At 62.1% G+C, this 19,752-nt stretch overlaps 3 protein-coding genes across 4 annotated transcripts in view; 1 reads left to right on the forward strand and 2 right to left on the reverse strand.

Annotated features, from left to right (window-relative positions):
* Positions 1-1,188, forward strand: part of CPAMD8 (C3 and PZP like alpha-2-macroglobulin domain containing 8) — a 75,185-nt gene extending 73,997 nt beyond the window's left edge. Inside the window, exon 42 of the mRNA XM_040629089.1 lies at positions 144-1,188. Coding sequence (XP_040485023.1) covers positions 144-165 — 22 coding nt within the window. The 3' untranslated portion in view covers positions 166-1,188. The remainder of the gene's footprint in view (positions 1-143) is intronic.
* A 1,049-nt stretch (positions 1,189-2,237) lies between these two features.
* F2RL3 (F2R like thrombin or trypsin receptor 3) lies at positions 2,238-6,077 on the reverse strand. Of its 2 annotated transcripts, XM_040629091.1 has the most exons (3): positions 3,994-6,076; positions 2,749-3,719; positions 2,238-2,433 (listed from the first exon to the last, which is right to left on the reverse strand). In XM_040629091.1, exons 1-3 carry the CDS (start codon positions 4,271-4,273, stop codon positions 2,359-2,361), a joined length of 1,326 nt encoding a protein of 441 aa, XP_040485025.1. In that variant the 5' UTR covers positions 4,274-6,076; the 3' UTR covers positions 2,238-2,358. The 2 variants fall into 2 exon arrangements, with proteins under 2 accessions (XP_040485025.1, XP_040485024.1); XM_040629090.1 differs by having other exon boundaries at positions 2,238-3,719; positions 3,994-6,077.
* A 2,723-nt stretch (positions 6,078-8,800) lies between these two features.
* SIN3B (SIN3 transcription regulator family member B) overlaps positions 8,801-19,752 on the reverse strand; it is a 35,944-nt gene continuing 24,992 nt past the window's right edge. The window contains exons 11-19 of the mRNA XM_040629092.1: positions 19,217-19,455; positions 18,290-18,473; positions 15,508-16,111; positions 15,148-15,317; positions 12,709-12,882; positions 12,360-12,452; positions 11,263-11,357; positions 10,830-11,034; positions 8,801-10,740 (exon numbers count right to left, since the gene is read on the reverse strand). Coding sequence (XP_040485026.1) covers positions 10,510-10,740; positions 10,830-11,034; positions 11,263-11,357; positions 12,360-12,452; positions 12,709-12,882; positions 15,148-15,317; positions 15,508-16,111; positions 18,290-18,473; positions 19,217-19,455 — 1,995 coding nt within the window. The 3' untranslated portion in view covers positions 8,801-10,509. The remainder of the gene's footprint in view (positions 10,741-10,829; positions 11,035-11,262; positions 11,358-12,359; positions 12,453-12,708; positions 12,883-15,147; positions 15,318-15,507; positions 16,112-18,289; positions 18,474-19,216; positions 19,456-19,752) is intronic.

The raw sequence follows: 19,752 nt of genomic DNA on the forward strand, positions 1-19,752 counted from the left end.
GGGGGGGGGATGCACCTGCCCCAATGGGCAGAGGCAGCCAGGCTGAGCCACGACATGCAGGTGGGTTCAGCAAAGGGCATGCCTTCTCCCCCGCCCCCGAAAGCCTGGCAGCCCACCTTGTCTTTCTCTTTTTCTCTCTTCAGTCAGAGTGGCTTCTCTTCCTAACGCTCGGAGCTGCGAGCTGCGTCCTGTCCCTGTCGGCCCCGCCGGAAGGGGGCCACTAATGGGAGAGCTCCCTTGACTCTCTGGTGGGCGGGCGGACCCCGCCCCAGGTGACCCCAGCCTCCAAATGAACCTGAGACAGAACGCAGACACCTGCCTTGATGGAGGATGGGCTCCTCCCAGGCCTCCGTCAGCAGGAGGGTCAGCCTCGATCCCGCCACCTCCCCAGCTGCACCTGGGGCCGGAGCAGGCCAGAGCAGCACCCCCTCCAGGAGAGGGGACGCTCCTGGGAAGGATCCTGGCCAAAGGCCTCTGCCGGAGGAGACATGATGACATTTAGCCAAATCAGGGACATAGATAGCATCCATGCCCTCATCACCAACTTCGAAGTGAAACAGGCTGCCTTTCTCCAAAATACACAGCTCAGGCCCCCTTTGGGGCACCTGAGCTGCCGAGCCCCTGGACCTAGACCTCGAATTGTCCCATAACTGCCACAGTCCCCACACACCCCCATCTTGTCTCACCCCAGGGGTCCCCGAATGTTTGGTCCTGCTGTGGGCTCTGGGAGATGCCCCTTCAGCTTCCTGCCTCTAGGACTAGGCCGATTCCCACCTCGGGGCCTCACCCCCTGAACCCCCAATCTCCTGGCACCCCACAAAGGGACTGCCCTCTCCCAGCTTCCTGGTGGGGGAGCCCCAGCTCCGCAACCAGACCTGCCTTCCTTGGGGGACCCTCCCAGCTGTGGTCACATTCCTCTTTGGGAACCGCAGGGGATGCCTGTTTCTGGTCCCTCCCGGGCATGGCCTGTCTTCTCCCCTGTGCGTGCGGTGGTATTTATTGCAGCCAGTGCTGCTTGTCTCTGACCTCCAGCAGGGACAGCACAGAGACCCTGAGGGTGCTGCCCAGCCAGTGGGTCCCCCGGCCACTTGCTGAGCCCCTCACCCCCACCAGCCTACAAGGGACAGTTCCTGGGCCCTGGGCCTGCTCCCTGGGGAGGCTGCTCCTAAAATAAAAGCTCATTTCCAGAGTCACAGGCAGGCTTTGGCCTGGGGCAGGGGGTGGCAGCGCTGAGGGCTGGAGCCCCAGCTCCCATCAGGCTCCCCAGCATCTCTTCCCTAGTCTCCAGCTCAGCCTTTCAGAGCGGGTGGGGAGGAGCGTTTCGAACACCTGCACCTCAGCCTAATCGTAGACTCCCGCGCATCTGTAAGAAATTCTACCGGTACAGAGAGGTCCCGGGTACCATTCACCCAGCCTTCCCCTGCGGTAACAACTTGGAAAACTGTATCATCAACCAGGCTATTGACGGGTACACTTCGCTGATCTTACACTTCCCCAGGCTCATGGGCGCGCATGTGTGTTCTGGGGCTGCCTGCCCACTGGGTCATTTTTCCCTAGACCAAACACATATGAGGCCCTGATGGGAAGCCCAGGAATGGCCCCCACTCCCCTCTGTCTTGGGGGAGCCCGCTTACTCCCACAGTTGATGTCTCTGTGGCTCCGGACACAGTGCCCCATGCTGCTTTCCGGGGTGGGGGCACTGACTGCCCTTCCCCATGTGGTACCCCCCCACTTCATTCAGAAGGGCTCAGACCCAGGGTAAACAGCTGGCGGTGGGGGTCGCAGGGCTGCAGTCCTCTTCCCCAGGCCCACCTGTCCACCCTCCACTTGCCCATCCGCCTGGTCCTGCGGTGGCGCGGGACGTTAACAAGAAGGATCAGACGTTGGGGAAGGGAACAAGTGCTGTCCTGCCACCAGGGTGACAGTAGGTGACAGTCCTATGGGTCCTAATGACAGGCCGCACCAGGCTTTGGGAAGCAGAATGAGAGCCTCCATTTTTCAGGAGATGCCCCAAACCCCGGAGCCCATCCCAGAGCTAGACCCTGGGCTTTGGGGTAGGAGGACCCCTTCCGCCTGGGCCTCCTGCTGAGAGGGGTCCTGCTGCCAGTCCAGGGCAGCATCAGCCTTGCCTCCAGCCCGCCATGGACGAGAAAGTGCCGGCTGGGCCTGGGAATGGGCGTTTAACCCCGTCTTCCCTGTTTGGTGCTGCAGTAACCAAAAACCACAAAACAGGTGACTTAAAACAACAGAAATTTATTCTCTGACAGTTCTGGAGACCAGAAGCTTGAGATCAGGGTGTGGGCAGGGGGGGCTCCGAGGGGGAGTGTCTCAGGCTGCCATCCCGGCTTCTGGTGGCTGTTAGCAGTCGTCGTGTTCCGTGGCTGTGGCTGCGGCACCCCCATGTCTGCCTTCGTGGTCAGATGGCCTCCTTCCCTGTGTGTACGTGTGTCCTCTCCTTATAAGGACACTGGTCACAGCAGATTTAGGGTCTCCCCTATGCCAGTGTGACCAAATTTTAAGAACACCTGCAAAGACCCTATTTCCAGATAAGCTCACATCCAGGGGTCCCCAGTAGACGTGGATTGGGAGGGGGGTCCCGATCGACCCCGTACGACCCCCTCTCCATTCTGCCCACCTTCTGGGGGGCCGTCACACGAGTGAGGTGGACCGGGTGCCAGTGCCCTGGGTGCCCCCCTCCCTGGAGGCTGCGGAGGCGCCCTGAGCCACGCAGAGCAGCCCCTCTCGCACCTTGTCCCTGAACTCCACAGACACGTAGTAGTAGATGAAGGGGTCCACGCAGCTGTTGAGGGTGCTGAGCGCCAGGCTGGGCACGTAGGCGGCGTACAGGTCCCCCCAGGCATCCGGGCGCGGGTCCGAGTAGTGCAGCAGCAGCAGTATGTTGCTGGGCACGAAGAAGGCCACGGCCGAGGCCAGCACAAGCGCGGTCAGCCTCAACGCGTGGCCGTAGCGCGGGCCACTGGCCGCCAGCGCACACAGCGTGGCCCCGTAGCTCAACAGCATGACCAGCAGCGGCAGGAAGCAGCCGAGCACCGCCAGGCAGAGGAAGGCGGGCCGCCAGTAGGAGGCCTGAGCGCCCACGGGCAGCGCGTCGTGGCACAGCACGTGGTCCGAGTGTGACAAGCGGAAGGTCTGCCGCTGCAGCGCCAGGGGCAGCGCCAGGGCAGCGGCCGCCAGCCAGGCCGCAGCGCAGAGCCCGGCAGCCAAGCGCCGGCCCCGCAGGGTGAGGGCTCGGAACGGGTGCACGACGCCCAGGTAGCGGTCCAGGCTGACAGCGGCCAGCAGCAGCACGGAGCCGTACATGTGGCCGTAGAGAGCGGCTGTGGTCGCGCGGCACGCGGCCTCACCGAAGGGCCAGTGCTGGTCCTGCAGGTAGTAGGCAATGCGCAGCGGCAGCGTCAAGGCCAGCAGGAGGTCGGCGGCCGCCAGGTTCATCAGCAGCACGGTGGAGGGCAGCCGCGGCACCCGGGTGGCCAGCACCCACAGCGCCAGCCCGTTGGCGGGCAGCCCCACCAGCAGGGTGAGCCCGTAGAGAGCGGGCACCAGCCTCGTGGACACCCAGCCCAGCAGCAGCGCCCGCGAGCTGTCTGGGATCTCCAGAACGTGGCTGTTGTTGGCCCAGACCTGGCCGGGGAAGCTGCGCAGGTGGGGCGAGTGAGGGGTCTCCTCCTGGGGCCCGGTCAAGGGCCCCAGTGTGCCATCTGGGGGGAAGGGGAGAGGTGTTGAGAGTCTAGGCGTCACCCCCACCTTCCCCCCCACCCCGCAGCCCCGCCGGTGCTGCCCCCGAGGAGCTACGGTCCAGGCCCCAGCTCTCAGGAGCCCCCAACTTGGTGGGTCAGAGCTGGACAGACAGCCCCCAGCCCTGTGGGCTCAGGGCTGAGTTGGAGGACCCCCCACCGATTTCCTGTTTCCCACTCATCAGCTCTAGGCCTCCCCTCCCCCCCCCGTCCCAAGACAGGGCCCAAGGTCACTCACCATTAACTCCCCCCGCGCTCCCCATCTCGTCATCCTCGTCGTAGGTGAGGGTGTTCTGGCTGTCATCTTCCAGGCCGAACCCCAGCACCACGGGCCACAGCAGCACGAGTGCCCACATGCTGCCGAGGCTGGGCGCCAGCTGCTCTGGGCTGCGGCCACTGACCTCAGGCTTCCTGCCTGGCTGACCCCCACCCCCAGCTTCCTGAGTGCCAGTAGAGCAGCGGACAGGGGCCAGTAAGATAAACCAGCCCCTGCCCCCACAAGCCCGTGGCAGGCCCATGGTGTGGCCAGAGGAGGCCTGGTGGCTAGGGTCAGTCAGTTACACCCTCAGGGTCCAAGTGCTGGGCCAGCAAGATGCGGGGGGAGGTTCCAGGCTGCAGTCCCCGCCCTTAGCCCTGTTCAGCCCAGAAAGCCTCTGTGGGCCAAGTGGCTATTTCCTGCTACCCAGTCATGTCTGCGGCCCCTGTTCCCATGACAGCCCGCCAGGTCACGTACTCAGGGGCTCTCGGCCCTTCCTGAAACCCCCACCCACCTCTTGTCCGTGGCTGGCTAGACCAGAGCCCTGCCTCCCCAGGTCACAGGTCAGAGCACGTGAGCCATGCTCCCCCTCTCCAAGGACCCCAGGTCCTCTGTGGGGGCTGCTCTGCCTTATTGCTGCCTTGCTTATACCCCAACACAGGCCCAAAGTGAGGTGCAGAGAAGGGAAGGAGCTTTGTGAGACTGGGGTCTACAGAGGGGTCTCTGAGGAAGTCTTGATCCTTGGCCCAGATCCCCGACGCTGACCATGTGCTACCCTGGGGAGCAGAGAGGAGCCCAGCTTTGGCCCCCTCCTGGGAGAGGCCCATCCCTGGCTCTCAGAGCCCTTTGGGCTCCCATCCTGGCTCCATCCGCAGCCCAGGGCTCCCGGGGATGGTCATGGCCAGACCTCAGCCTGAGAGGTGGTCAGGCCAGCCCAGGACAGAGGGCCCCTGAGCCGCCCACCCTCCTCTGGCCCCTCCACGTCGCTGCTCTCAGATGGGGCCCACTGTGCAGCTGAAAAAATGCAGAGCGGCTCAGTAAGGAGGTTACTCTTTCTTCTGCACACAATCCCCCCTGATGCCCCTCCTGGGAGAGGCCTCGACCATCTTGCCCTGGGGAAGCTCCGCACTGGGGTTCTTGTCCCGAGTGATCAGGGTTGGGCCATGGTGGCTGCGGGGGAGGGGCGGTCTGAGGGCAGGAGGACCCTGAGGGGACGGTCAAGGAAGAAGAAATGAACTAGGGATGGGAGAAGGGTAGTGATGTGGCCATGTCCTGGTGCTGTGAGCCTTAATCTAGCCACAACCCGAGGTCACAGGGACCAGCCAGGAAGTGACCGAGCAGTCCTAGACAGAGTCAGTGCAGCGGAGGGTGAGATGCTGAGTTCCCTGCCCCCAGCCCAAGGTGGGGGACCGAGGCCTAGAGAGTTCCGCCTGGGACAGGGGCCTAGCCAGGAGTCTCCCCCATTTCCGGACTGTTTCCACCAGCACCAGTGACAAATTCAGCCACACCTACGTCTCTTGGCAGCTGGTGACCAAGGTCACTCTCAGCGCACAGGGAAACCCAGATGAGGACCCCCTGCTGCCCTCCAGGAGCGGAGCAGGGAACCTGTGCAGGGGAGGCCGAGGGGCTGGCAGCTGGGCGACTCTGGGGCAGGGTGGACGGGAGCCCCCAAGGAGGGTGGTTTGACTCAGGAGCCCCATGTCTGGGAATTGATGGCAGGCACGCAGCGTGTAGGAAATCGCCCGTACGGGGGTATCGCCGCACAGAGGCGGGGTGCGTATCAACAGTCCCATCACAGAACCCACCCTGTGCCAGCCGGGCGGGTGGGGGAACCCCCCCCACAGGAGGCGCAGGGCAACCTGCCACGGCGGGGCACTTTTGGAGGACGCTGGGGGCAGCTGCCTTTGGGGAGAGGGACTCGAGTGCCTACTTTTCTCTGTGGGCTTTTTTTGTACTGTTGGAATTTTCTATATCATCTGTCACTTTCCATAAAAACTCACATTTTATCTATCATCTATCTATCTATCTATCTATCTATCTATCTATCTATCTATCATCTGTCTATCTATCATCATCTCCATGCCCAGCATGGAGCCCAGTGCGGGGCTTGAACTCACCACCCTGAGATCAAGACATGAACTGAGACCAAGAGTTGGACACTTAACCAACTGAGCCATCCAGGGGCCCCCAAAACTCACACTTTAAGAAAAGGTAGAATAGTAGCTTTAAAAAGGAGGGAATGGGGCGCCTGGGTGGCTCAGTGGTTGAGCGTCTGCCTTCGGCTCAGGGCGTGATCCCGGCGTTCTGGGATCGAGCCCCACATCAGGCTCCTCTGCTGGGAGCCTGCTTCTTCCTCTCCCACTCCCCCTGCTTGTGTTCCCTCTCTCTCTGGCTGTCTCTCTCTCTGTCAAATAAATAAATAAAATCTAAAAAAAAAAAAAAAAAAAAGGAGGGAAAATCTGATACAAGCTCTTCTGCAACATGCATGAGCCTTGAGGACCCGATGCGGAGTGAGATAAGCCAGTCATAAAAGCATCGAAGCTGTATGATGGCAGGAAGATGAAGTCCCTCGAGGGGTCAGATTTTCAGGGACAGGAAGTCGATGGTGGGCGCCAGGGGCTGGGGGCGGGGAGTCCGTGTTTCATGGGGACAGAGTTGCAGCGTGGAAGATGAAGGGTCCTGGAGACGGAGGGTGGGGAGGGCCGCACCAGCATGGGAAGGCACTTAAAGCCACTGAACCGGATTCTTAGAGTGGCTAAATCTTAACACAATTAAAAACTTATTTAAATCGTGGGGGAAAAGAGCAATCAGATCCGAGTCATCAGCTGGTGCCGCATCGCGATGCCTCTCGGGGCGGCCTTTGTGGAGACCTCGATTTCTTTCTGCCGCACTTCAAAGGCAGATGGGCACCAGCAACCGTGCCTCCACGTTCCCTCACTCCCGGGCGCAGCCTGTGGGCAGCGACTTTAAGCCACTTCTGGCCGAGAGGAGGGGTCTCTGACCCCGTCCGGGTTGGAGGTCTGGCTCTCCCAACCTCAGAAGCCCCGTGCCTCCCCCCTGGGACCTCGGTCCCAGCTGCTCCGTCGAATCACGCGCTGCAGCTCCCGCACACAGGGCGCATGGACGGGGCGCTGGAGACCCTCGGGCAACCTTCTAGCAGTTTAGCAGTTCAGACCTCACCCAGCACGCTGGGCCCTCCGCCTCCTACTGGGAGGTCCTAGCTCCCCCGGTCCCCACCCCCGCCCTCCTGGGACTGCCGTGAGGTCAACTTGCTGTTCAAAACAATTGGCCCCCTGACGTCCCAGAACAATCGGCCTCCTTCTCAGCCAGGACGTCAGGGGTGAAGCTGATACCTTGCAAAATGAGACCAACCCCTCACGAATAACAGGAGAGAAATAATAAATAAGAAGTGTTCACCGGGCCCCACTGGAAACCCCCCTACCCTCCCCAAGCATCACACGCCTGCTCCTTCCACCACCCTGGGGAGGAGAGGGCCACCTAGCTGGTCCTGCCCAGGCTTGAAGGAGGTAGGAAGGGAGGTGCGTGGCAGTGAGGACGGAGGGCTGCTTTATTCATCAGGGCTGTTCTTCAACAGCGGCAGGCACGGTGGCCTGGAATGACAGGCCCTTAGGATCGGGCGCCTCTGTGGCTGAGGAGTTCGGGCACCCAGGCTGGTCCCCTGCTCAGCGCCTCACCAGGCTGCAGGCTGGGTGTCCACAGGGCCAGGTCCTCCCCCGCACTGGTCATGCCCCCTTCCCGGCAGGGCCAGCAGGAGACCCTCCCTCCAGTTTCTCTGCCAGCGACCTGATCAACCTGATCGCAGCCATAGGCCCCGCCCCCTCTGTGGGCCGTGCCCTTCTCAGAGGCTGCAGGGCCCAGGGCCAGGGCCAGGGCCGGCACCCCCCCCACACCTCTCCCAGCGCTTCCAACCGGAAGGCCAGTCTGGGCATGCAGGACCCTGGAACCCATCCTCGACGACGGGGGCTTGAGGCCAGGAGGAATCCGGGACAGCACTGAGCCTCATTCACCCAACTCCCCCGGAGCCCTGACTCTCTGGAGGGGGAGGTGTGCAGCACCAGGGGGCATTGCGTGTGTGTGGGGTGCACATAGGCGAGGGGGGCCCCGGAAGGCAGCCAGGGCCACTCGGAGAGATTGAGGACCGCACCTGGGAGCAGACGGGCCCTGCGGGCAGCTCAGTCTCAACGCAGGGACCTGACTGGTGAGGCCTGGCGGTGGGCACTGAGGGGGAGGTGGGGGAAAGGCCAGCCAGGAGCCTCAAGGGGTATCTGCTCAGAGGACCCTAAGAAGAGCTGTGGTCTCCCACTTCCCTGCAGGCGGGGCCATATGGGAGCAGGCCCAGATGAGTTCAGAGGACACAGTGATGCCGAAGTCACAGGAGGTGTGTTGAGAGGAAGGGGGGGGCCCGGTGGGAGCAGGGAACAGAGAGCACGGAGGGAGGGAGGGTGGCTTTGTGGGGTGGGGGAGGGAAAGAGCCCTGCACTGGGTGGGCGGAGAAAGCTCAGAGCCAACACCAGTCTTTAAATCGGGTTTCCACGCACAACACTAGAAGGAAACACCTCTCCTTTCTAGTGAAAGTAAATGAGCTGGGAATGAACATTCCAGAACACTCTGCGGGTGGGGCGACACGGGGGTGGGGTGGGGGGAACAGGACCCTCTTGGGGGTCAGCCTCGAGGGGGTGGTGCTTGGGGTTTGGGAACTTCGGGGGCGCAGGTGCGGATTGGGCTTCGCGGAGGGACAAGCAACGACCGAGAGGGCCTCGCAGAGTTAGGTCAATATTTAATTTTTAACTTTAATGTGCAAATAAATAGAAAAGGAAAACTACATTCAAAACAGCTGCAAAGGAAGTACAAGCCCCAGAACAGAAATTCTTCAAAAACAGAAGAGACGCTCCCTAGAAGCATGCAGGGCGGGGCTCGGCGGGGTGTGGCCCGCACCCCAGGCCCGCACGGAGGCACGGAAGGGGCCACGGGCTCCCGAGGGGGGCGCCGGGAGGGTCTGGTTCAGGAATTCCGGTAAGTTCCCTTCTTACAAAACAAGGATATGGACAAAGTGCCTGGTAGACTTGAGCAAACACGGGCTAGGAGACCCCGGGCGGGGCACACTGGCCCTGGAATCGCCCAGACCCCGAGTCAAAGGCTTTGCAAACCTTGAGTTCCACAGGTAACTTCTAGAAAACTTCTAGAAACACATCTCCACTTCCCAGAACCGCGGATTTGGCACAGCTCAGTTTTGGGAGGGTGAGGGCTGCCGCTGGGCAGAAAGGAGGCTGTACACGGGGATGGTTCTGGGCCCTCGTTGGTTGATCCCCTTCTCATGGTGCCAGGAGCCCGGCCAGGGCTTCTCAGGGTGCAAGAATTCTAAAGAGCTGTTTCTGCCGAACTGCTTGGCATTCTTGGCACAGAAAGCCTTGCACACCTCGGTAGGACAGTTGCTCAGCGCCTCACGCCCATATCCCGTCCAGGTGGTGGCTGTAGGAACGGCAAGGTCAAGGGCAGGTCTGCAGAGTCCCACGACGAAGGCGCTCACGACCCAGGAACCGTGGACTTGGCTGCTGCAGAAGTCACAACCACTAAGAGAGCTTACGGATAAATATGTGTGTGCGTATACGTATTTCTAGAATGTCCTTCTTAGGTACATGACTGCACCCCTGGGCCCTCCCAGTGTGGGGACACTTGAGCTCAGCGGGAGTTTCAGGCTGAGCCCCTTCCCTCGAGAGCTCAGAGTGAGGCTGCCAGGTCAATACAGGACTTGGAATCTCATTTTTTCCAGAGTGGGGTCTTCTCGACAGTTCTGCTGCTGCCCACCCACTCCACATCTTGACAACAAAGCGGAACCTCAACAGCGGGCTCCTCCTGGCTTTCAAAGTGACCAAGGACCCCAAGCATCAGCCGGGCCTAGCCCGTGCCCCGACTATCAGATGCAGGCATGGCCCAGCTCAGGAAGTTTCCGGAAGCTTTCAGAACCATTCAGGAAGGACATGCTTTTCAAGCAGATCCACCCCGGCCCGACTCCTTCCATGCTGGGGTCTCCTGAATGCCGACCCCCTCCCAAACACACACCCCCGCATGGTTCATCACGGACCTTTCCAGACGCTGTATGCACAAAAGGACCGGCGGTGCCCCCGCCTGGGGATTTGGCACAAGTGACGAAAGCGGCCCAGCAGGTACATAAAGGCAATCACTTGCTCCTTGGCCAGCGTGTGGATCCTCCCCCTTCCCGCAGGGAGGGAGCCCCCGGAGTTCAAGGGCAGGAAGGGTTCAGGTTTGGCACAGGACAGGCCCAAAGGAAGCAGGGAAGCCAAAAGGGATGGCAGCACGGGGCCACAGGCCGACACAAGCCCACTGTTCTCCGGCGCTCGCGGCCCGTAGCAGCAAGGCTGGGGGACGCGCTGCTCCCCTCAGGCCGTTCGTGAGAGTGCCGATGCAGCTCCAGGCCCAGGCAGCGGCCGCAGCAGCGTGCGCGTCAGGCGCGGACGGTCAGGGCGAGGCGGGCCGGCGGCTGTACTGCACGCGGTAGCGGGTCACCGGCAGCCCGTGCACGTGTGCCGTCTCGCAGAGCGTCTTGCAGGGCACCATGTCCTCGTCCTCCTCTCCCATCAGCCAGTCCTGTACCAGGCCGGCCGCCTCCACCGTCACGTTGTCCTCCAGCCAGCGGCCGTGCCACTCCTCGAAGTGCTGGTGGTGGCGCAGCAGGACCAGGGGCTGCACCTGCGGAGGGGGGCGGGGCACGGGGTCAGGGCGGCCGCCGCCGGGCCGCGGGCTGGAGCCCGGGCTCCCGGGCCGTGGGCGGGGGGCACCTGCTTGGCCCGGCACAGGGTCCCGCGGCGGTACATGTAGTCCTCCGAGTTGACGATGAACATCATCTTGTGGCTGCTGAGCTTGAAGCGGCAGTCCACGTTGCAGGCGCTCTCCACCCCGACCAGCCGCTTCCACGAGCTCTTGGCCTCGCCGCGCAGGGCGCGCGCCTGCTCACACTGCCACCTGCGGAACTTCTTGAGGTTCCTGGAGGCGAGAGGAGGTCTGCGGACCGGGAAATCCTCACGGCCGGAAACAGCCGTGGAGACGTCCGACTTCCCCGGTGTCGGAGAAATGCAGATGGAAGCCGTGGGCACCACCACCCCAGTCCTTCCACCAGCAGCATGGGGAACCCAGTCAGGCCCCGGTGCTGCCAGCGGTGGGAGGGGCCTCCCCGGGCCCGCGGGAAGGAACCGCACCTGCGGGTCCTCTTACCTCTGCAGGAACACGGGCTTCAGGAGGAAGCCCTCAGTGGGCGAGCTGGACGCCCCCTCGGTCCCCACGTACTGCTCCACGTACCGAGCCAGGTGCTGTGGGGACAGAGGGAGACAGGCTTGTGTTTTCACCCGCACCCCCGAAGCATTAGGAGGATGGCGGCCAGAGAAGAGTGGATGCGCAATGGAAACCACCAGACGGCAGCTCTGGATGGAGCACTCGTCAGAGCCGGAGTCCGACACTTCAAGCTTACGTGGACACGTCCCTGCTGTGTACCGTCCTCTCTGTGTCCGTCACGTGACAAGCTCACACGGGGAACGGGGCCCTCGCACAGAGGAGAGCCGGGTCTGGGGAGCACAACGACATCACGACACGTGCAGCAGGGCACGGCCAGGGAGGCGCTGGGGATGAGCAGAAGGCAGGCCTTGCAGGGGCCGCCCGGGTCTGGGGTGGGCATGGCCTGCAGTGTCTGGGTGACCTTTCATCTGCTCGCCACCCTCTATAAACGCCAGACTCAAGCCTCACCAAACCACACTTACTGGAAACTTCCTGTTTGGGAAGCCCAGAAACACAGGGAAGGATGTGGTGAGGGAGCCCCCCGCTGGCTGTGGTGGGGGGGGGCGGACGCGACCCTGTGAAGCCGATGGGGGCTTACAGAGACCAGGACCCCACGTACAATGTGCATCTCAGAGCATGGGCCAGGGAATTTCTCCATCTCGGAGTCAGGCACCTGGGCTTTATGCGCGAGGAGTGCAGAGTCACGCGCCACAGGGTCTCAAGGGACTGCGGGCCCATGGCAGCGGTGGGAAGAGCCAGGAACAGGGTTGTGCGGGGAGGGTGGCCTGGGTGTCACATGGCCTCCTGCCCCGGGATACCCCCACTGGCCCCTGGGGGGGCATGTGCAGTTGCCATCCCCTCTCAGGCTTCCGAGGACAATGGTCATGCTGCAAGCGAGGCTTCTCCGCGCGGACGTTTTGCAGCCTATGCTTGGCCAGCATGTGCACAGGGCTTGTTGGGGGGAGCCCCACAATGCTGCCCGTGGCTGCCCCTGACCCCCCCGGTGTGCTGAAGGCGCAGAGCACGGGACAGGGCTTCACCTGGACCTCCACGGGGTCCTCTGTCTGGGCCTCCTCGGTGTCTAGAAGCTCGATGGTCATGATCACCTGCCCTTTGCGCTGGAGGAACATCACCTGGGGAGGAGGGGGGCGAGCAGCCTGAAGCCACGGGCCGAGCTCACAACGAGGCTGAAAGGTCAGCTACGACCACCTTCCCCAGGCTCCGGGGGCCCAGTAAGAAGACTGCGTGGTGTCAGGCAGGCTGGCAGCCTCGTCAAGGCCCAGCCCCAGCCTGCCTCCCGCGCCCGAGCAAAGCCGCCGGTCCTCCCCCGCTGTGGGCGCCCTCCGCGCAGCCCCGGCCTCATGTGGGGCAGGCTGCGGCCCCCCTTACCTTGAAGCAGTTCTCGTCTGCCATGCAGCGCTCGGCCTTCCACTGGTAGCTGGTCTCCCTGGCGGCGCGGACGCAGCGGGAGGACAGGTTCCCCCCCGCGGCACCCCGCTTCTTCTCGTTCAGGTAGAGCTCCACCACCTTCAGACAGACGTCGTCGCTCACGAGGTGGTGCAGCTGGGAGGAGGGAGAGCCAGTGGGTGGCCGGCGTGCGCACCCCCCGGGGAGGGGTGAGGCACAGCTGCCGCCCCGGGCACCTCGCCCACAGAGGAGGTGAGCCGAGTCCACGAGGCGGGCCTCAAGGCCAGGGTCCACAGGGTTGTGCTGGGCAGCCGGGCGCTGGGTGCGGACCCGATCAAAAACCAGCCCAGAGCACAGCAGACTGGACCGGACCAGCAGGCCCTGCTTGGGTGTGTGGAACACACAGAAAAAATAGCGAAGGCTACGTGCCAAACCGGGGATGGGATTATCTAACGGTGGTGCTGTGGCAAGTAATTTCCCGGGTCTTCTGCTACAAACAGTTAATTCTTGAGCCCCTACAAGCGTGCCTGAAACCCGCAGGTGTAGGAAGACAGGAGTAAGGGAAGCAGCCGGGCGGCGGGGTCAGGCTGAGCAGGCGGGAGTCGGCGCCCCTGGGCACCAGCCGCGGACCCGGACGGGCTCCTGCAATCTCGGGGCCTCGGAGCCCTCCCCGCGCGCTGCTTTGAATGGATACAACGTGTGGCCACACGTAAATCTCACATGGTGCCGGGCACACGGCAAGATCCCAGTAAACACCGGCCGCTGCTACGGAAAAGAAATGCTAATCAAACAGGGAACGTGAGGCAAAGAGCGCCCACAGGGCCCCGCAGGCTGCCGACGGCGGTGCAGAGGGCCCCGTGAGCATCAGCCTGCTGGAAAGCGGGGAGCTCGGGGGGCGGGGGGATCCTGGCCCTACCAGGGCTTCAGCTACCTTCATTTTTGTTCCTCCTTTTCTTTTTTTAAAAAAGCGAGTACTATAGAAGACATCTGTCCACGTCCATCCCATCTTGATAGGATGAAGGGGAATTAATTAAAAAAAAACCAAAAACATTCATCAATGTCCGATCTGGTCCAACCCTTTTGGGTGCTACAGACGAGGCCGCTGTCCCCAGAACGGGGGCCCACCGGGGGCAGACTGGACGCCCAGCCCCGGGACGCATGCCCAGCCCCGTAACGGCCAGAGAGCAGGTGGGTGCCTGCCCGTGGGGAGGGCCGGGGCTGTCCGGCAAGACCGAGCGGCACGCTCAGCTTTGGGGCACGCTTCTGTGTGTGTCTGCCTCGATGAGAAGTTTGTGAAGTCTGAAAAGAAATGCCGCTTCTAGCAACTGTATCTGGGTGGGAGGGTGAGGATGCTACTCTTTACTCAGCTTTTTGCTTTATGGCGAATAGACTTCCTGGATAAATAGGAAACCAAGTTGAACAATAACGACTTTGGTGGCCACTGAGCAGGACTTGCGTCCCAAAACCACATTTGCCTCATCGGGGGTTTTGCTCTTTATAATAATGTGCCTGATTCACGTTCCTGATTTCCTCTTGCTGACATGCAGCTGGGGGACGTTTTGCTATCCTCAGCGATGCGGATAACTGGCCAGTAGCCTCCCTCCAGGAGGAGCGGCCTACGGTTCCTCACGTGCCGCTACCTCAAGAAAGGTGCGTCGACGAGGAGTCAAAGGAGTCCTGTACAATCGCCAGAAGAGTGGATGAACCAATGTGGTCCAGTCACACGATGGCGGGGGAGTCGGCCAGAGAAAGCAACGCACTTCTGACACAGGCTAGACGTGGATGAACCTGGAGAACAGTGTACTGAGCTCGAGAGAAGCCGGACACAAAGGCACACGCTGTATGATTCCATTTACACGACACATCCAGAACAGACAAATCCCTAAGACGAAGGACAGATTGGTGGCTGCCCGGGGCTGGGGGAGGAGAATGCGGGGGTGACTGCTCGTGGGGACGGGGGCTCCTCCGGGGCGACGGAAAGGTTCTGGAACTAGATACAGGTGGTGTCTGCATGACATTGTGAAAGCACTAAACTCCACTGAACTGTTCACTTGAAAATGGTGAATTTTGTGATATAGGAATTCTACTTCAATTAAAAGAACAGAAGAAAGGTGCTGACCCCGGGGCGGACCGCACAGCATGGAATGAAGGGGGGGCGGGCAGGGCCTCTCCTGGAGGCGCTAGAGGCCTCCTGCCACCCTGCTCACTGCCTGGCCCGGGCCGCTCACCTGCCCCGGTGCTCACCTGCCCGCGCTCACCTGCTGGCGCTCACCTGCCCCATGCCCACCTGCCTGGCTGCTCACCTGCCCGCGCTCACCTGCCCCGTGCCCACCTGCCTGGCTGCTCACCTGCCCGCGCTCGCCTGCCTCAGTGCCCACCTGCCCTTGCTCACCTGCCCTTGCTCACCTGCCCCGCGCTCACCTGCCTGGCGATGCTCTGCACCAGCTTGTCCATGGTGAAGCCCACGTAGGCGTGGATGGTGAACATCTCCCGCAGCGTGTCCTCGTACTGCGTGGGGTCGATGCTGCCCTCCAGCAGGCTCCGCACCATGTCCAGGAAGGCTGGGTAGTACTCCTCCAGCTCCACCTCACCTGAAGGGCGGGGACGGCGGTCACCCGGGGCCAGAGACATGTGTGGCCCGCAGCAGGGTGACTCCGAATCCCCGCAGCACGCTGCCTCCCGCCACAGGCGTCCTGAGGGCGGCCCGAGGCTCCGGGACGGTGGCCCCGGCCGGCCGGCGGAGGGGAGCACCCGTGTGTCCCCCCGGGGCCCAGGCCTTACTTGGCTGCTTCAGCCGCAGCTCCATGGCAGGGTCGCTGCCCCTCTCGCGGCGGCCGTCGCACAGCAGCTTCTCCCTGTCCTTCTCGGCGCGGTGCTCCAGGAGCTGCTTCTGCGCCTGCCGGTAGATCCTGAGCAGGCGGGAGCACAGCGTCTGGTGCAGGCGTAGGAAGAAGTACCAGTTGTTGTTGGCAAAGAACAGGCTGTACACGTCGTCCAGGGGTTTGGGCTGCTGGGGCGGCTGCTCGGAGGCCGGCGCCTCGCCCCCGGCCCCCTTCTCCTCCGGGGGGCTGCTCTGCGGCCCGGGCGCCGGCTTCTTGCGGTCCCCGGGCTCGGTGCTCTGCCCCTGGGGGCTCCCCCGGCCCTCGTCGGCGGAGTCCTCGGACGCCCCCAGCTCCAGCTGCTGGGAGAAGAAGAGGCTGGGCACGAACTGGTGCACCAGCTGGTGGATGGTGCCCTGGTCTTCCTTCTGGATGGCCGGCTGCCGCTTCACGTAGTAGCTGATGAGGGCGGCTGCGTCCTCTAGGATCTGCCTGTCCTCATACACGAAGATGAGGTGCGGCTCGCTGGAGGGGGCGCTACGGCCCTCGGAGTGCTGCTCCTGGTGCTGGGGGGACAGGGGGCCGTTAGGCAGGAAGAGACCAGCTGGGACAAGTCCAAGATGGGGGGGGGGGGGCTCAGGGCCAGAGGCTCTAAAGGCATCACACTCTGGTCCGGGTGCAGCCCAGCACCTCCCACCTGCCCGGTCCCGGTCACCAGCCCACTCCAACCATTGTCTCTCTGGGTCTGGAGTGATTTGACCTACAGGAGTATGGTCAGCCCTATCACAGCCCCCTAGGCCTTCCTGCACTGCTCATGACAGGACCCCAGGCCCTGGCATGTCATCCTACAGCCCCCCCCACCCACCTGGCCTCTTTCAATGTTTCAGGGGGCTGAGCTCCTTCCTGCTGTGTGCAGGACCTTTGCACGTGCCCTCTGCTCTTTGGCCCTGGAAAACCACAGCTGCTCCTCAGTCTTTATCCAGCTCATGACTTTGCTTCCTGCGAACTGGTACACGATCACACTCCCTCCAGACTACCCTGAACTGCCTGCTGAGGTCAGGCCCGACAACGTTCTCTCCCGGGTGGCACCAATCCCCAGCCACCAGGCACGGAGGCCGACACACACCCTGGCTCTCAGAAAAGTGAGCGTGGATGCTGTCCCTGCAGGGGGAGGGCTCCTGGGGGCAGGGCTGGGTCTCCCTCATCTCTAGGTGACCAGCCCAGGGTACAGCACTGAGGGGGCTCCTCGAACAGCCACAGAAGGCATGACCGACAGAAAACAGGTGCAGTGCCAGGGCCTCGGCTTTCTGGGGTGGGCGACTCCTGTTTCTTTCCACTAGAGGTCGTGCTCCCTCAGTGACGCTGAATTCTGCCGCAGCCCCAGATCTCCTTCCCCCGCTGGCGGGGAGGCCTGAGAGCGGCTGTGCCTGGCTCCTGGCTCTGGCGTGACTTCCCTTCTCCTACAGCTTTGTGAGTCCCCATCTCATCTGTGCCACAAACATCCTCAAAAATCTTTTTAAGTGCTTTCCTTGGAGCCAGTTCCGATGCATGGGATACAGAACTGTGCTCTGCTAACCCCCAACAGTGAGGGCGGACTTCCCTATGCACGAAGGGCTTGCACATGCAGAGCCCTCGAGGCTGGTGGGCTGACTTCTGGCCCCAAACAGTGCTGTACCCCTTTCCCCCAGCCCTCAGGGAAAGAGTGAAGGAACTCAGTGGTGACTGTGGTGGGCCTCACCGGTCACCTCATCCATTCTTTCTGATGCTGTCCCACAGATGCTGCTGGGGGGAGTGGGGGTGGCGCTCTCAAGCCTGGACCACCGACTCGAGGAGTCAAGCGAGGAAAGCGGACTAGCTGCAGGTGGGCCCTGTGGGCTGACAGTTGCCCAGGGCAGGGAGGCAGGAGGGAAGGGGCTTCCATCACAGGCTCTTGCAAGTAACTCACTCCCTGCACGTGTTTTTCTTTTCTTTTTTTTTTTAAAGATTTTATTTTATTCATTCAACAGAGATAGAGACAGCCAGCGAGAGAGGGAACACAAGCAGGGGAGTGGGAGAGGAAGAAGCAGGCTCATGGCAGAAGAGCCTGATGTGGGGCTCGATCCCAGATCGCCGGGATCACGCCCTGAGCTGAAGGCAGACGCTTAACCGCTGTGCCACCCAGGCGCCCCTGCACGTGTTTTTCGATGCCTAAATGCTCGAAGTCTAGACCCAGCTCTGGCTTAGTTCTGTGGTTCAGGCCCCACGAGCCTGACTGTGCCGAAGCTGGCAAGAAGGCCCAGGGCAGCGGCTAGAGGCAGAGGCCTAGAGCCCGGAGCCCTGGTCTCCCGCGACTGGCCTTGGCAAGTGGCCACCTCTCGTGCCTCAGTTTCATCACTGCTAAAATAAGGTCTGTGACTAAGGGTCAGATGGAATGTTCCTTCTCAGGGTCTACCTGTGCCGGGCACACAGCTGGCAGCAGAGAAAGGACAGCTGAAGTCACCTGAAGGACAGTGACTTACCCAGGGGTAAGTGGGAGGGAAGGAGGCAGGGGAGGGGAGAGCCCTTTTCTAGCCACAGCAGAGCCGCCACAATCCTCCCCCTGGACCCGCTGAGTGCCACAGAAACATCCCTTCCACCCCCACAGAGCCCTGCAAGAGGGATGCTAGGGAAACAGAGGCAGAGAGCTGGCAGCCCGCCCGAGACTGGGAGAGCCAGAAGCAGAGCCAGGACCCCTTGCCCGCGCAGCCCTGGGCAGAGAGCCTCACCTCGTCGTAGACACTCTCGATCTCATTGAGTAGGCTCTTGGAGCGAAGGGCCTTGGTGTCGTTCTGTTTGAAGTTTACAGCCTGATGGTCCAGGGACTTGAGATAGGCCTTCTCATACTGCTCCCGCCAGATCTTGTTGAAGCCCTGCTGGGCCTCCCGCCACTCCTCCTCCTTGGCCTTCAGCCTGTGGGGTCAGAGGGGCTCAGCATGGGGACAACCCCGGGCACCCACCCGTCATCCCTGCTGCACGGGCAGCCTGTCATCCACCCACGGGCCCAGCCGAGTGTCCCACACTCAGGGCAGCCGGCTCCTGGCCTGGGCCGCGGGTTCTGTGCTGAAGAAGACGGGAGGGAGCAACGGTTCTGCAGAACCAACGTGGCTGGTTTTAGTTTCTCAAACATCGCTGCCCCAGCACCTCCTCCCTGCCCTGGCCCATGGCACTGACCACACTCTGGGTGGGTGCTGGATCAACCACCGGGCTCACTCGCGTGACTGCAAGCCCCACGAGAAGAGACTGTGTCAGCCTGGCTGGGCTCTGCAACCCCAGGGCTGAGCACAGCACGTGGTCAACGGCAGCCACTTAATTAATACCTGTTCACCAGCACAAAAAAGTTCCTAAAATGCACCGCTAAGTAAAAGGCAAGCTGTGCCACAGAACGATCCTGTTTGTGCTTTAAAATAGTTACATTTCATGTTTGGATATGATTACGTGCGTGGTGGAAAGTTCCAGAAAGACACAGACAACTGTGCAGTTGTGTTTTTCTCTCAGGAGTAGAACGGGGTGACGAAGAAAGATTGGAAACCGCACTAAGCCAGCCCGAGGCCCCGGGGAGCTCCCCGCCCCCCTTCACACTGGTGACAAACAGCACTAATGAGCTCCACGGGGACAGCCCGCAGCAGGCGGAGCAGCGAGAATCTGGAGCACACCTTTTCAGGACGACAGGGACGGCAGTGACGGGGTTTTTCTTGAGGCTCTCAATGATCTCTGGAGCCTTGTCGCCGTAGATACGGTGGATGGCGCGGCGCTGGATCACCTCCGACGTGCCCCCCAGACAGTCGTCCAGCCGGAACTTCTCCTGGTCTTCAGGCGCCATCCGGGACAGCTTCTTCTGCACACTTTCCAACACGCGGATCGTGGCCAGGTTGGTCTCCAGGACGACATCTAACTATGGAAAGGAAGGCAGGGGTCGGCTGTCGGGGGGCAGCAGGGCCCTGGGACCCCGGGGACCAGCTTGGGTTGGCAGAAGAGATGCGCGGACAGAACCGATCAACTTCTGTGTCTCTGGGCGGGGATGACGGACGCCAGGCCGTGGTGGCCCTGAGGCGGCTCCAGGGGCCCAGAGCAAGCACGGTTGGTTAAGGGGCTGGGGTCCGACCCCGGCAATGGTGTGAGCCAGGCACCCACAAAACAAGACTCGTGGGCTCCTCACCCCTGCACGAACATCCAGCGGCTAGAAGGGTGG

The sequence above is a fragment of the Ursus maritimus genome, unplaced genomic scaffold, assembly GCF_017311325.1.
Source record: "Ursus maritimus isolate PB19 unplaced genomic scaffold, ASM1731132v1 scaffold_14, whole genome shotgun sequence".
Taxonomy (NCBI): Eukaryota; Metazoa; Chordata; class Mammalia; order Carnivora; family Ursidae; genus Ursus; species Ursus maritimus.

Bases quoted from the DNA above. Each gene is read 5' to 3' on its own strand.
- F2RL3 (XM_040629090.1), bottom strand. From the start codon at position 4,273: ATGGGCCTGCCACGGGCTTGTGGGGGCAGGGGCTGGTTTATCTTACTG. The intron at 3,720-3,993 runs GTGAGTGACCTT...CCTTCCCCCCAG, and splicing joins GAGCGCGGGGGGAGTTAATG to ATGGCACACTGGGGCCCTTG.